Source organism: Dromaius novaehollandiae, chromosome 10, assembly GCF_036370855.1.
Source record: "Dromaius novaehollandiae isolate bDroNov1 chromosome 10, bDroNov1.hap1, whole genome shotgun sequence".
NCBI lineage: Eukaryota > Metazoa > Chordata > Aves > Casuariiformes > Dromaiidae > Dromaius > Dromaius novaehollandiae.
Window position 1 is genome coordinate 2790415 of NC_088107.1, and position 15773 is coordinate 2806187.

Below are 15773 nucleotides of genomic sequence, written 5' to 3' on the forward strand. Positions count from 1 at the left end.
GAGTGTGCTCAAAATTTAATCAAAGCAAATGAAAAGAACATAAACATTCACAGCTCTTCCCTGCTACATGATGACTCTGACAGTTGAAGCAATGCTGCACTCCACTTACAGCTTAACCAGGTCACGGGATGCAATTGAAGCTAACTTAGCTCTTGGGAGCATTCCCACATCCCAGGTGGGGAAATGGGATGAGAACGCTGATGGAATGGCAAATTCTGTCCTTAGCCAATTACTTAAGTTTTACAGTCCATGCATTAGATAACTTGGTTTTCTCATCGCTGCCTTGGTATATGCTCATGGCAAAAAGAAGGGGGGTGGAGGGGGACACAGAGCAAGTTCCACAAAATATTTGCCCTGGGCAAGTGTAATGTGGCAACACTGCTCAAAGCTCGGACAGTCTTACATGGTAAATTTCTGTGTACTTATTCTACTGTAGTTATACCACCACAAATCCCTCTGTCCTAGAATAAAGCGAATTTCATTCTGGTGCAGACACTTCATTTCCATGCTATGCTACAAAGAAACATGCTCTTATTTCTGACCTCTCGCAGCTACTTATTCCAGTATAATTATACTGAAACAATTATCCTAGAGTATCCACACTGAAAAATTTTGCTGTGCAGATGAGCACAGCTTAGAAGAACAGCCTAGTTCGTACAGGCTCTGTTGTAAAGATGAACCATTAAGAAAGAGACGTAGTTTTAAAAACTAATTTCTGAAACCCAAAATAGAAAACAAATTAATCCCAGGAACTTTTTCAAGTGAGCCCAGTAAAACAAAGACAAAAACCAGCCTAACATCAAAGTAACATGTGTCATCTTTGGAATACAGCTGAACTAGCTCTTCTTACCATTAAGACAGCAAGATAAAAACTGGAGAGATGTTAAGTACCCCTTATTGCCCTATGATAATAAAGGTACTTGGGCACTTCCCAAGTCAGAGCGCCTGCAGTTAGCCTTGCTGCTCATCAAGGGCGTTTCTCATAGCAGGCCTGGACAAGAGCAAGCTTTCTACGCATGCATGCACACACACACTTGATAGATAGCGCTCAGTAAGAAATACCAATTTGTGTATGTTGAACACTGGTATTTTTTGGAAGTGTATGCGTATATGCATATATTTATTTTAAATCTATAAAACCTATCCAATCAGTAGAAACGAAACAGAGATCCCTGGTATTGTCTGGGCTACTTACCAAGCCTCTGTCCTTTCAAATATTTCTTTAGATTAGAAGCAGAGCAACTTTATTGTTCATCCTCATTCACTGAAACTGAACTTTTTCATAGTTGTTTTAGCAGCGTTTAACCTGTGCTTATATCGACTTCATGCTACTCCAGAAAATATGGCATACAAAATGTACTACATCAGTAAAGCAGTTTTATTGGATGTGACTTTTGCACACAGACACATACTGTATCACAGTCTTTAAAGAAGTCAGAGCCAAGTTTACAAGAGCTCAGCATCCGTTACTGGGATCTTTCTTTCAAGAGCAGTCAAGACCACTTAGAATTTGAAGAAATATCTAAATAACTTAGCAGCAACTTTTTTTTAATTCACTTGGGAAAAAAAAACCTCTGAAAAACAAATATATCAAACTTCTAAATAATATCATATTTTCAGTATTGAATTGCTCTTCTGATATATACGACCAGATTTTCAGAGGACTTTAGCAGGCAACACTTTTAACTACAAATTCTACATATAGACTTAACCTAAAAATAGAACCAAGTGCTAATTAAAAACAAACAAACAAAAAACCCCCCTGACCTTAACAGGGGATTATAGGTTTTTGTTTGTTTTTAATCTGGTCCAATAACCCACAGCAACAAATGATGGGGAAAAATCCTTATCTTCATTTATAAGTTTCAAGAAGAAACACTGAACTTGCCATCATTTTAGTAATTATTGAAGAAGGGAGGACTGTTCATTTAGAAAACTAAAGGAATTAGAGCCACAGAAACAGGATACAACAATTTCTTGATCTGTTTTGAAGAAAACAATTACTCAGTTTTCCTCTAAAGCAGAAGAGGCTTTCTGGTTATGCCCACATGATACAGAGATGCTTGAGCACATGACCCACAGCAGACAAGTACGCTAGTGTGATGAAACAGGAACTGTCACACAGATGTTTCAGTAACACAAAAAACATCTTGCCTGCATAGCATTTATCACATCTGTGTCAGTCTTACGCACGTCTGTATTAGACTTCTTTTACATTGTTTGTTTCTATCTCAGCAAGTGTGGCATTCTTTGGATACAGACATTTGCTTGCCTGAAAGCATAATCATTGCTGGGGTTCCTTGTTCGAACACCAGTCAGAGGAGTCCAAAGGCTCCCAGAGATGGAAAAGTATCAGTATGAAACTCAGCACAAATTTCTCCATTTACCTAGAATGGGTCATGGTAACAAAAATTATGGGAAGAGATCCTTTATCTAAGATCACACTTGCTTCTCTACAGGATAAAAAAATAATCTGTTTCTGGCTCCTATTAGTATCACAGAACTAACACTGATTTAAGAGCAAAAATCATGAGAATGTTCTAAGCTCTAATTGCGAAACCTTCCTTACTTATAGTAATGTGCAGGACAATGAGAGCAGAGGTTAAGTTTTCAGATCCTGCTTGAATTTTTCAGGACTTTTTCTTTTTTCAATGACTATAAAGCAAATGAACCTGAAGATTTTGTGAGAGACACTAACCCAACAAAGGCAGAATCACTATTCAGAATATAACCATACAATAAAGTAATATCTCCAGTTTTTCATGACATTTGAATGACAGATGGGAGGACAGAATTAGGTTTTCTTTCCATGCTGGTCCTTTGCTTGAAGCATTAGGTATTATCAATTTCAAGTTTAAATAAATTAGAGGATTTGTGTCATTACAATAGTTCGTGGTAATTTAGTTTCAGTTCTTCAAGAAGACAGGCCTTGGGTATACTTCAGTTTTGAAAACAAACTGCTGAAAGAATACTACCCGCTCCAACAGACAACTGTGACAGTTATCTGGACCCTCATCATATAAAAGCATTGCAATTAAGTCGCGGTACAAAGAACACACAGAAAGAGATAGGTAAATAATCAATAAATCATTCCATAAAAAGTTGTACAAATAAACACCACATACAAATACACAAAAGAGAACGTTTAAGTCAGTTCTTCTACACCAGGACACCATGAAAAATGTTAAGGAAGCTTTTTTAGCTAAGAAATAGCATACTAGTATGCTAATGTCTGCCTGCAAAAGCAGCACTAGTAGTTACTTAATCGTATATAAAACTTTTATTCAAAGACAAAGATCCCTATTAAAATTCATCACCATTACCTTCTGCAGTCTTGGAGCTGTTTTTCTTCTGTCAAAAAGCTAATGCTTTGCCAGAGTTCCATCAAAGCAGGAAATCAAACCATCTCAGAGCTTCACTCTTCCAAGCATTACTTCAAAGCAACAGGTTATCATTTAATTTACTGCTATCAATTTTCAAGCCAAGCACATACTAAACATACTGCACTAGGGAAAGAATCCAGCTTTTGTAATGTGACCATCTGAATGAAGCAGCAGGGAGGTCACCACTGTTTTCCCCATTTGTTAAAGACACAGTGTAATTTCACAGAACACATTCAATATATTCTTAATTAGCTAGAAGAAATGGATAAATATGCTGCATAGCTAACACAGACAAAACCCATGTCAAAAGCACTGTGTCTTAACTACTGGACTCAGGATATGATGATTGCAAAATCTCTTCTGGACAAACAAAGTGTTTCCCCCCCCCCCCCCCCCCCAATATATTTTGTTTTGTTTTTTCCTCTCCAAGCACAGCACCAATATATGAGGTGGTCTGGAACAGGAATTGGCTCTGCCTGCTCCTGATCAAGCAGGCTGCCTCCCATGAATGCAGCATTGCCTCCTCCTTTTGGTACTCAAGGAAGCATGCCGACAGTGCAGTGCCCTTCTCCTGATCTGACCAAGCATCTCCCACCTTGACAATCGCCAAAAGTGGATGCTTAGAAATAGAATACTGGGGAATTAAAAAGAAAAAAAAAAAAAAACAGGGGAGGGGGGGAGTAAGTCTACAGCAATCCCTCCAGTTACTACTGGGCTACAAATTTTATTCCGCGCTTCCCAGAGTCAGTGCTGCACAGTCTCATCCACAAACTCCTGAAGAGACAACATGTGCTGCAAATACTACTGCTTTCACCAGACTACCAGGTCACTTTAAGCCTATCACAATGTTCCTCGAAAGTTGTTAGAGGGAAGAAGAGAAAACAACAACCCCCCCGCCCCACACACTTACTTTTTTTAAACATTGAGAAAACCCAAACACCATTTGTTACCACTGAAAACATGAGCATATCTCAGGTGGAGGTTATACTGAGCAACCCTTTTTCCTTGCATGGGTTTCTTATGCTCACGTGGGCAGGAGGGATAACAGGTTTTGCAGAGCACTCTCACGCTCTAAACAAAGGTGGGCAGAAGGCAAGAAGAGACGTCGCAGTTCATGATTTTGGGGGCAGCCACCCCAGCATGAAAGAAAGCCCATGCTGGAAATGATGCATCCAGCACTTTAGAGCATACTTGCTCTCTTTGAACTTGCAGAGAAAAGAAACTGTTGCCTGCATTTCCTAGTACATAATGCCACAATAAAAAACAGGAAAGAAACCCTGACTTTTTATTCGTACTAATAAGAATGCTCCAAATCCTTTTAAAAATGAGAAAGTGTAAGAATTTTTTAAATTCACTTCAGTGATAGGCTAATCACACACAACCTTAAAGACTACATTCAAGCGATACTCAACCCTAAAGTCTACCTCAGGAAGAGAAAAAGATTTTTTTGGTAGAGGAAATAAAAATCTGATGAAGTCTTTAGCAGCAATTTGTCACAGTTGTTCAAAGTTATTACTATCAGTTTTGCAAGCTGAACAATTAGCATGAGTGAAAGCATAAAGTACATGCAGTTTCAGATCCACTGTCATGATGATACAGGCTTGGGGGCTGTTTTCTAGAACAGTGACAGTAATGCTTTCCCCAAGCCTACACAGCTGTCAATTTAAAGAAAAAAGTAGGCAGTTCGCTACATCATTTCCATGAACCACCACAATCAGGGAGCTGAAACGAAGTATTAAGAACATCAAGACATTCTGCAGTTTTGAAAGACAGACTATTTTGCATGTGCGCGCTAAAACTGGACAGTAAGACAGTTTGTTTAATTTAACTTGTCCTTTAACAAAGAACAGTTCACAGAATAACAAAGACGACAAAGTAATTACAGTAGTCTCATAGCTTACAGTACAGGTGTCTCAATTCCCAGGCTAGCTCCAGCACGGCCTAATAAAACCTGCAGTTAAAACAACGCAAAGAGATCTGAACTTACTCCAGGTGCAAAGGATTCGTATTCAGGAAAAATGTTATTTTAGATTCACGCTTATTTTCCATCCTTGCACCATGCTAGAAGTCTTTCATATAATCACTCTTAAAGGTAGAGATATGCCCAACATGCCTGCTCATTTCTAGCATGAACTTTGACATCTGATCACATCATTCCACTTTCAGGAAGCAACAGACACGGTAGAACATCTTTGGGGGTTTAATATCATCAGAAGAGAATTCCCAGAACACGAATAAAAGGCAGACAATTTTGACTAAGATCTATATCTTAATAAAAGAAGATATGTAAAAAGAACATATGAGAAAAGTATTGTTCTGCCTGAAAAAAGTGTGTCCTGCCAGACCAGTTCAATGTTAAAAAAAAAAAAAAAAGAAAAGAAAAAGAAGCCCACCTACATTCTCATTTTTCAAAAGCCAAAAGATATTTTAAACAAGAAAGGAAAACATGCCATATGACTTCAAGTCATCTGGTGTTTTTACTGTTGAGATTCCAAACGCTGGCACAACTTCACTCCAAAAACTCATAGGCTGACCTGTTAAATTGGGAATCCTTGCCTTAAGCTTTCTCCCTCTTTTGCTTTAGACTAACCAATACCCCATTAAACATTTCAAGCTTGCTTTTTTTTTTTTTTGTCCTAAATAAGAAGTGTGCCAAATAGCACGTTTGAACTGAACAAACAGCAGTGCTCACCAAAGGAAGTGAAGCCACAGACCTGAGTGGTGGTGCAAAGGGGGAGATTCGTGCCCTGGTGCCTCTTCCTACCAGATTTTTTTGCAGCTGTTCCAGCTGCCACTCGGACTTGCAGCCTTCTCCTGGGTGGCAGCGGCAGCCGCCAGCAGGGCTCAGGCACCCCTTCTGCTTTTTAGTGCTTTTCAGTTGTTTTTAGTGCTGTGGCCAAGCTATGCAATCGGTTTCGCTCTGCAGGACTCGCTGTAGTGTGGGATTCAAGTTTGCTACAAACAAGGTTTGCAATCTCAAATGATAAAAAACAAGGTCATGCACTGGAAATCCAAGTTCTGAACTTTCTTTTCACAAATGCGTGCACCTCTCACCGATTTCTCTCCCAGCCACCACTACCTCTGCAGGATCTGCCAAAAGAACCACAGAGCAGTTAACACTTGCTTACGAACAGAAAAAGAAACTTACTTATCAGGTATTTCAAGCTTAACGCAGAAGATAAATGGAGCTTACAAAATTCTGATCAGCAACCTAGCTATGTGAGCTTAGAAAAGTCCTCCTTTTCCACTGCTTTTAGTCTCTGAACTCAGAGTTAAATTTAATAAAAACAAGGGATAAACACAAAAGCAATTGTAATATCATCTTCACGACTCCCCTATGTGGTAGATACACAACCTTAAAGATGCTACCAAAAAAAAAAAAAAAAAAGATGAAATTACAGTATCAGTTTACAAGACCTGTGACAATGCCAAGATGAGAATTCAGAAATCTTCTCTGCAACAAAGCTAAGCAAGGTGGACAGAAGCAGAAGCTGCCAAAAACTGCAATTAAAACGACAGGGATAGGAAAAGGAAATTGTCAGAATATCCAGATAGAAAAAACAGCCACAGTTGGGATTCAGAGAAAATGGATGGAAGATTTTTGCCTGTGCTGCAACTACAGGGAATGCAAAACACAGAACAACCGCTAATACAGTCATTTAGTACAGGAAGTTATGGCTCTGACATTTATATATATAAAAGATATAAACTACTCCTATAATTACAGAAATATTTATATATACATTCCCTGACTAGATCAAATACCTCTATAAATAGGAATGTAATGCCACCCAAAATGCTTTCTGTGATTGTCAGATTTGCTGCATTAAAGCTGCTGACTCATCTTCCCCCTACACTGAAAAAAGTTCCAAAAAAACTACAGAACAACACCGAGTTGTAAAAACACTGATAGAAAGAAGAGTTGCCAGGAAGCTGCAATGGTTTGCTCCAAAAACCCACAAGCAGATTTAAAAGTAACACTTGTTTATACGAAGAATCATACAAAGGTGGCACCGCTGTAACATTCCTGCCTCCGGCTCTCCGATTGCAGACTAAAATAATCTGCTTTGATTCCCAGTTGTTTGACACGTGTCGCCCGGTCCCGGACGTGGGCGAATGCCTCCTCCCGCTAAGGTGCCCGAGAGTCAAAGGAATCCAGGCCAAAGCCCACGTACTTGGCCACCAGGAGATGGAAGCTGGGCTGGAATTTGCTCTTCTTGTTTAGACATGACTGGGGTTAACAATGACTTCTCATTTTAACAGATGTTTGCAAAGAGATACCGAGCAAGGAATTAGTCTTTCCTTTAACACAGCTGTTCAACTCCTGCGGGCAATAACTGGCAGAAAGGCTTGCACACGCGTTCCAAAATGTAAGCAAGATTTTGTCCAAGTTAACGCTACTGAACATGTACTGAATCAGAAATCATTTGATTGCTAATTTCTAGCAATACATCAGTAAAGAGTCTTTAGAAAAAAGTCTCCCACTGCTTTCTTTCAAATAAAAACCTTTGAAAGAAAGAAGCCCTCCCCCAAAACTCAGCAAGCTAGAACCTGATATCACCAACCTGCTGCTGTAAGGTTTACACTGCAATCTGTAAACCTCATAAATCCCAGCAGTCTCCAGGGCACGAATGGGAGAGTGAATGTACCTTCCAGATGTAAAAAGGGTAATGTGGGGTGGGAGGGAAGGACTTACTGAAAAACATTTAGAATATTTTAAAGGGAACATCTAGGTTTACCATACATAAGAGGACAAAACTCCTTCTCCAGTTCACTTCAGAAGGTTTATCCTTTGTACACTGACATATGTAGTCAACATGCCCTCAAACAGCTAGCTGATGTGCGTCCTGTCTCATGCACTATCCAAACCCCCATCATTTTCTTTGCCACCTCCTTTTTTTTTTTTTTTTTTTTTTAAATAACAGTCAGTGCTCAAGCAGAGACCCTTTGCCCAGATTAGCCAAAAGCCTAATACAGCCTACCAGTAACAACAGTAGTAGCATTGCTATTATGCTGAACAAATAACTGGCATATATATTGGCTTTATGTAGTCCCTTTCAATCTTCATCTCTCTTAAAAAAAAAAAACCCAACAACAACAACAACCTTCTCTAGCTCTGAAACCTTCCAGTGTCATCTGGTAGTCAATTTATTCCTCCTCAGACAGGGATCTGAAATTAATCAATTAAAAGATGTGCTACTCCAAAACTGTTGTAATCATCGAATTTCAGCATATCTCAACAGCATCTCTCATGCTCTGGGCACACAGTCACTCTAACCTTGCAAAAAGCTGGGCTGTTGCCAAAAGAGATGGTGCTGCCTCATCCTGCTCCCAGTCATCCATTCCTAAGTAGCCCTATTCAGAGATAGATGCATTTAAAAACCAACTTAAAAAATCCTACAAGTTTTTGACTGGATTAGTTCCCTGATTAAGTTTACCATGTGGCTATATCAACACTAGTGTAAGCACAAGAGGAGATACTGCACAACCCCTGAGAACTAATCTGGACTTCTTTGGTGGGTTAGTCTGCAGTCACATTGGCATGCCAACGTGACTCACTGCAAGAGCGGGTACAAAAAAGAGAAGCACTGGAACTCATGGCCAACGCAAGGAGAGCCCAGGACTTCTTCGGAGAAAGCAGGATCTTGCATGTGTTTAATTGTGAAATCACATATTCAGAATTTTATCTGCAGAATCAGTGTTGTAAAGCACAGAAAATTAAAGATGGCTGGACTTTGCTTACATTTTATCTCCTTGCAATGCAACAAGACTCCAGTTTAACTTTTCTAAATTGATTTGTTTCTCAAACAAGGACAACATGATAAAAATTAAAATATATTTTCCATTACTGTTATTATGCTTAAATATAAGCTTAAGTGCATAACGAAACTTAGTATTTACTAGTACCTCAGTATCAAGTGTCTCAAAGTCTGTCTAACACCATACTGGGTAGACAGCTTTTAGTTCACAGTTAAGAACGAACAGCACAGGCCAATTTGCTACTTGCATTAATTTGTGTTAGTTGTGTATACTTAGTCATACATATTTTAGCACATGCATGCAGACACAATATAAAAAGTTAAAGTTATGCAGGCTTACTTTCTATTATTTTATAACAGATCATTTGTGTTCTATTAGAAATCTCAATAATAATAAAGAAGCTAAATCAATGAAAGACAATGTCAGACCTGTGCAGATTTAAGAAGAATGCTATGAAGCAAGAATCTTTTAATCTAAAATTGAAGGATTTAGTGAATAACAAAAGGCTCACAGTTTTCTTGGAATTATCTGGCATTTATGATGCCCAGCCTAAAATGCATTCCCTCGTATCATACATATTTGTAAGCCTGGTTAATCCTTCATTAGCAGGGGATGGGGAAGGGGGGGGGGAGTTCTCATTTTTTTTTCCTTAAAAGAGAAGTATTCACAAATTTGCAGTACTTCCACGTACACATTCAATGTAACTACAGCTGCTATCCAGCCAGCTCAGTCATGGAATTCCAGAACCTAATCTTCCAGAGCACCACACATGCCCCGTCCCTTTGAAGTCAAAGGAGTTCCATACAGGGGCTGCCTCTAATCAGAGATTTTTGTTATATAAAACAAAAAACAGTAAAAAAAACCAAGAGAAGTGACCCAGCAAGCATTAAAGGGAACAGCTTGGTGAAAGCCTTCCTCCCGCTTTGTATCAACTGACATCTGAAAAGACTGACCAAAATACTACTCTGTGTAGGACAATTCCTCTTGGAACAAGGTCTGCCAGGAAACAGCCCACTGAGTCTGCTGCTGTCCTGAGGCCTCTCCATTTTGCAGTGAAAGCCTAAAGACTACTTAAAAACAGGCGGTGGGAGACAATCTGCCCTTCTATGCCTACAAAGCCCAAAGTGAAGCTTCCTTGAGGAAGATACTGAAAAAAGGAAAATTGAGAGACATATAGCAAATAAGCAGCTATTTCTTTTGCAAATTTTATCACAAACTCAATTTCAAACCAGTTCTGCATAATTTCCCAAATTCTTCTTTGACTATCAAATATAGGTAATTCTGCTCAGAAACCATGCCAGCTATTCGGTTGCTTCCTCAATACCATTTAAACAGAACAAACAGCAAGAAACATCAAGAAGAGTTGATGTATGTTAAGAATTGCAGTATTGATTTATGGCTGGATTTTGTCAGCCAATTTCTAGTAAATTATTACTCTTCAGTTTCAATGGTTTTAAGGACTAGATATACTATGGTTAAGAGAGAGAAAAAATAATAAAAAAACCCAACATTCACCATGGGTGTAAGCACCATCAATGACAGCACTATCCCCAATAAGCTGTTTTGCTCACAGTTGTCTTTGCATTTTCTTCCAGACTGTTTGTTTTAAAGGAACACAGTTCATAAGGAGGTAAAAACTTGTAGACAGTATCTTCTCAAATCCTTCTCAAAGACCTATTACTTTATAGCACACTTAAAGGAAGATAAAAAGCCCATTTTCTACTCACATTTTTTATATTTTATTCCATGTTTGACTTTTCTTTTACATTTTTATCTAACTAAACACCAAACAGCAGAATTATTCGTTCATACCATCATTAGTCCTGCTCACCATGAATCTTTCTGACTGTGCTCACTCCACCTTGTATTATACCAGGCTATGTCATGTCTGAAGTTTGCTTGGTGTTACGTTCCTGCAGAAGTGATCATCTCTTAGACTTGATTTGGGAGATACTAGGTATAATTTGGCAGTTGGTAATAAAACACGTATGCAGTTTGTACAGTCTGGAGTTCTTTAGATAGATAGAAAGGTAATTTGAGATTTCAATCCCAACCACTTATTCAATGTGAATGTTTACACAACATCAAAAAAGTCAATGATAACATTTCAGAGCAGTTACGCTAATAAGCAGACATACTGAAATACAACAGACAAACAGGCAACGCAAACAGAAGTGTCACTTCTGTAACCAAGTTTTAAGCAGTGACAAACATTAAAACACGTTCATAATAAAGCGCTAATCTCTTAGATTATGTTTTCATTGGAAACAAAACTTATATAAAATTTGTCTCAACTAGGATTTTATATGGAGGTACATAACAGTGGAGGCTCTATTTCAGCATTTGTAGGCAACACCTCATCTGGGGTTTACTAGACTCTTAAAATAAGCTAAAAATAAGTTGTACCTTGTCTTTACTGGCATTTTATATCAAAACAACTCCCCCACTATAAAGTATGACACTCCTTTCTGCTTACTTTTTTTGGTAAAAATACAATTAAGAAACGACATAAAATAGCGTTCTTTTCATGCAAATAAGTAATTTACTCTAATACAGAAAGTGGTATTCTCTTCACATTTACCCTCCTGCTTCTTTGAAGAGCTGCTACTTAGTGTACTCAGTCTAGCTTGGATTTAGAAAAAAATTTAGAAGTTGGGTAACAACTGTCAGATATTCAACATTACAGATGACAGACACAGAAGTCTGAGAGGAAGAGAAAGTTCTGAGTCTGTTCTTGTTTCTTTTGGCTGGCAAGACAATGAACTAGCCTAATATATCCAATCAGAAGAGAAGAAATACAGCTTTCACTCAATTTAATTTAATTTCTGCTGTTTTCTCTGTGCTTTCTTGGCAGAATCATTGCATAGGTACACCTATGCAGCTCCAACAGTATCAGAAAGAAATTAAACCTGCACCTGGCCAGTATCATCTTTGTTTAATCCTGATGAACTAAAGCAACAAGGAGCTGACAAACAGCAGCACAGATTCAACTCTTCCTGCGGAACTGCTTCTCAGGAGGAAATGTCAAAAACAGAAGTGAAGTTCACAGCATAGAATGATCTTGTATTAAACTGCCTCTAGTGTCCAACATGGTAGCAAGGGACTTAGAGGGCCACCAAGAGACCCAAAACATCCTGCGTGAATGATTAAAACAATCACTACAAAGACTGCTATCAGAAAAAAAAAAAAAAAATCTGAAATTTTGATCCAAATATTCACTATATGCATATTTAAATTGCAAGTACCCTAATTCACCTTTATTCTGCCCTGCCAGGGTGGCAAAAAGAATAATGTGAGTGAGAATCAGGCCTCCAACACATGCTTTTTAAAGCTGTACACATCACATGATATATTTTTTCTTATTCTAGTCAAAGTGTTCCCAACACCAAATAAGGTGGAAGACAGAGGACAAGACAGGAATGGAAAGCAGGACATGCTGGATCATCTGGCCCCTTCTTTTATTTCCTTCCTTTCCCCCTCCTCTCTGCCTGGAAGTCACAGGCAACGTATCATATGTCCCCATTCAAAAAAGTATCAAGCTTCATTATTTTAAAACTAGCAATGGTACTTGCTCACCAAAAATCCCTTCAAAATATGTTATGGAACCTTCCGATCCTGATGGCTAGAGAGTTTCTGATTTACAACATAAAATTACCGATGGCCCTTTGATTTTGTGTCAACATTGCCTTTGTGCCCAAACAATTCTTTTCATTCTATGATGTTCAGGCCCCTTCATCCATTTACAGGCATCAATCACATCACCTCTCACTCAGTCTTCATTTTACTTTACTAAATAATTTGAGTGCTTTTCATTCCTTCTCTTGAGAGGTTTTCTCTCCCTGAAAAAGAACAGGGAAGCAGTCAAGATGATTTGCAAAGTGACAGGTTTGTATATGGTGCAAGTAAACCAGTAACTGGAGACCCACATAGCCAAAATTCCATCATACCAGGAACTGAGCTTAAAAAAAAAAAAAAAAAAAAATGTAATACTGTAGTCTACAGATTCCTAACATACTTCAAACACTTGAAAATGTACACACATATAAAAATTGACATATACCTCTACCATTGATTTCAAGCACTGACCAACAGGAAAACCAAAATAGGAGAGAGAAGGAAAAAGGGAAAGAAGGAGAGAATCAAGCTTACAGATGAAGGCAAGCAGCCATTGTTTTCAATTTCATTCCGAGATCACATCCAAATTCTTACTCAACTATTCTTTGTGATTTAGTGTTTCACAATAAAGATTTAATATTTGCAGGATGAACAGATACTTTCATAATTAATTCTGGCTATTTATGAGGAAACAAGCTGCTGAATTTGCTTTTTCATTAAGCTGTTTCTTAAAAAAAAAAAAGCACCTAGCAGCTAAGCCTGTCAAAAGCCAGGTATGAGGTGTAATATATGAGAAAGAGCAAAAATCTAGGAGATACGTATGCCAGATAAAATAACATACAAAGCAGAAAATGAAGCAAGATAGTTATTTGGCATAAGTAAGATTTAATAATCCCATGAGAGTCCATAAGTTTCCCACAAGTATCAGATATGTATAAGAGATTTAAAATTAATGATATTTCTTGCATAAGGAAACAATGAAGAAATACTATGCTTAACATATTGGATGGTTCGTGATCAATTTTAGGCACTAGAATAAACAAGTGACAGGTATATTAGATTTATTCTGTAGAATTGGGCTAATAATATACACTAGGGATCTGTGAAAACTAAATCAAGGAATCTGCAACTACCCTGAAGAAAGTCATGCTATGTAAGCAAATATAAAAATAACATTTTTCCCTATCGTCCAGAAAAAAGGCCACATAACATTTAGATCAGAATCCTTAGATACAATCAGCAATACCTGCCTAAAGATAATTTTTAAAGAGCTCACCTTTCATTTAGTCATCAAAATAGTTTGCTAGAAACGTCACAGCTGGAGCTGCTAGATACTGAATATTTTCGGAGATATTATATTGAAGTGGTTAAATGAGAACTGAGCTTATCTGAAAAATCTGACAGCAACGATTAGCGTGGCACACTAACGTCTGAGACTTGCACATTTCAGCACAGCTCTGTTGATGACAGTGACACACAAGCATCTCAGAGCTCAGCTGATGCATCTGAGAAGGAAGATGAGTGAACGGACCATGCTGGGACAGGAGTCTCTTCTCCCAGTATGCATGTTTTTCAAACCTCAGTTCATACTGCTAGTCCCCCACCTCAATCTACAAATTAAGTAGTGAGCACGGACCTGTTAACCTCTAGCAAGCTCCTTTTATAACACTGCCTTACAGTTGATAGTTTAACTTGTAAAACTCAACCCACCTTGCTCACCCAGAGCCATATACTCAACCTGGAGCTCGGTAACAAGCTTACTTCATACATAATATGTAACAACTCAGTATGCAGGTTCCCCCCCCCCCGCCATATGTACCAACAATCAGCTCAGACCTACCTTTCTAACACTCATTAAGTGCAGTATTTTTATTATAAGCCCAAAAACAGTTTCTACAAACATGTTCGTTCAGCTACCTGGCAGTACAGATTAATTACCAAAAAACCAAAGTTTACTGACATTAGCATTAGTTTCGTTTAAAGCAAAAGACGACAACAAAAGAAACCTTTTCTACAACTTTAGTGATTTTCAGTGTAACTTCTCCCTACACACACACATTTACAAAATGTGCTCTTGGAAGGGTAAAATTTGACATTTGCTAGCTATTATAATAATATGATCTAAAAATGTCCATTTAACGGGTATCGTTAACTTGGATACCACATTCTTATTTTAGGTATATATTCCTACATCCACTTGAAAATTCTAGCCTTACTGTAACCCCCGAAGTTCATTGAGGCGCCTACGAGAATAAAGTTACACAAGTTTCCTCTCCCTTTTCCATCCTATTTCCCTGGCGCATCCGACAGAAGTTTATTCAGGGCCGAGGACGCAGCCCGTCCGCTTTGCCCACGGGACTCGCAGCCGCCACGGCGAAGGGGCCGCCGACCCCGGCGAGGAATAACGCGCGTTTCCGCGGAGAACAGGCCGCGCCGGGGGAAGCGGCGCCCCGAGGAGCAGCGCGGCCGGCCCCGCCGGGCCCCTCAGCGCCGGCCCCGAGGGCGCGGCTCGGCCTCGCGCCCCTTCGCCTCACGGCGTCCCGCCGCCTCACGGCGCCCCCCGCCGCCCCCGCAGGCGCCACTCACTCTGCCGAGCTGGTCCCGTTGACGGCGGAGCCATCCGGCGCGGGGTTGAGCTGGATGGGCCCCGGCTTCTTCTTCGGCATCTTTCGGCCCCGGGTACCTCCGAGCGTAACCCGCGGAGAAGCGCCGTCCCCGCTCCCGCCGCGTCCGGGGGACTTCCTCCGCCGCCGCCGCAAAGTTAGCGGCTGCCCCCGCCGCCCCCGCGGGCTCGCGGCAGGCTGCGGGCGGCCGCCCCCGCCGCCGCGGCGTTGCGCTCTGCCGCCGCCCGGCCCCGGCGCGTCGCGCCGACCCTCGCGCCCAGCCCCGGCCTCCGCGGCGCAGCGCCGAGTCTCTCCCGGCGGCTCCCGACGGCTGAGACTGCCCGGGCTCAGTGTGCGCCCGTCCTGGCTCCTGCGCACGCGCCCGCCGCGCGGACCCGCCCAGTGCGCAGGC

The 15773-nt window shown here is 40.1% G+C and overlaps 1 protein-coding gene across 2 annotated transcripts in view; it reads right to left on the reverse strand.

Moving 5' to 3' along the window:
* The window catches only part of MAP2K1 (mitogen-activated protein kinase kinase 1), a 42830-nt gene extending 27057 nt beyond the window's left edge, over positions 1-15773 (reverse strand). The window contains exon 1 of one of the 2 annotated variants that reach the window (XM_064517855.1): positions 15345-15773. In XM_064517855.1, coding sequence (XP_064373925.1) covers positions 15345-15424 — 80 coding nt within the window. In that variant the 5' untranslated portion in view covers positions 15425-15773. Of the gene's footprint in view, positions 1-3323; positions 3455-15344 lie in introns of those variants that run through there. The other variant, XM_026121662.2, reaches the window with a different exon arrangement.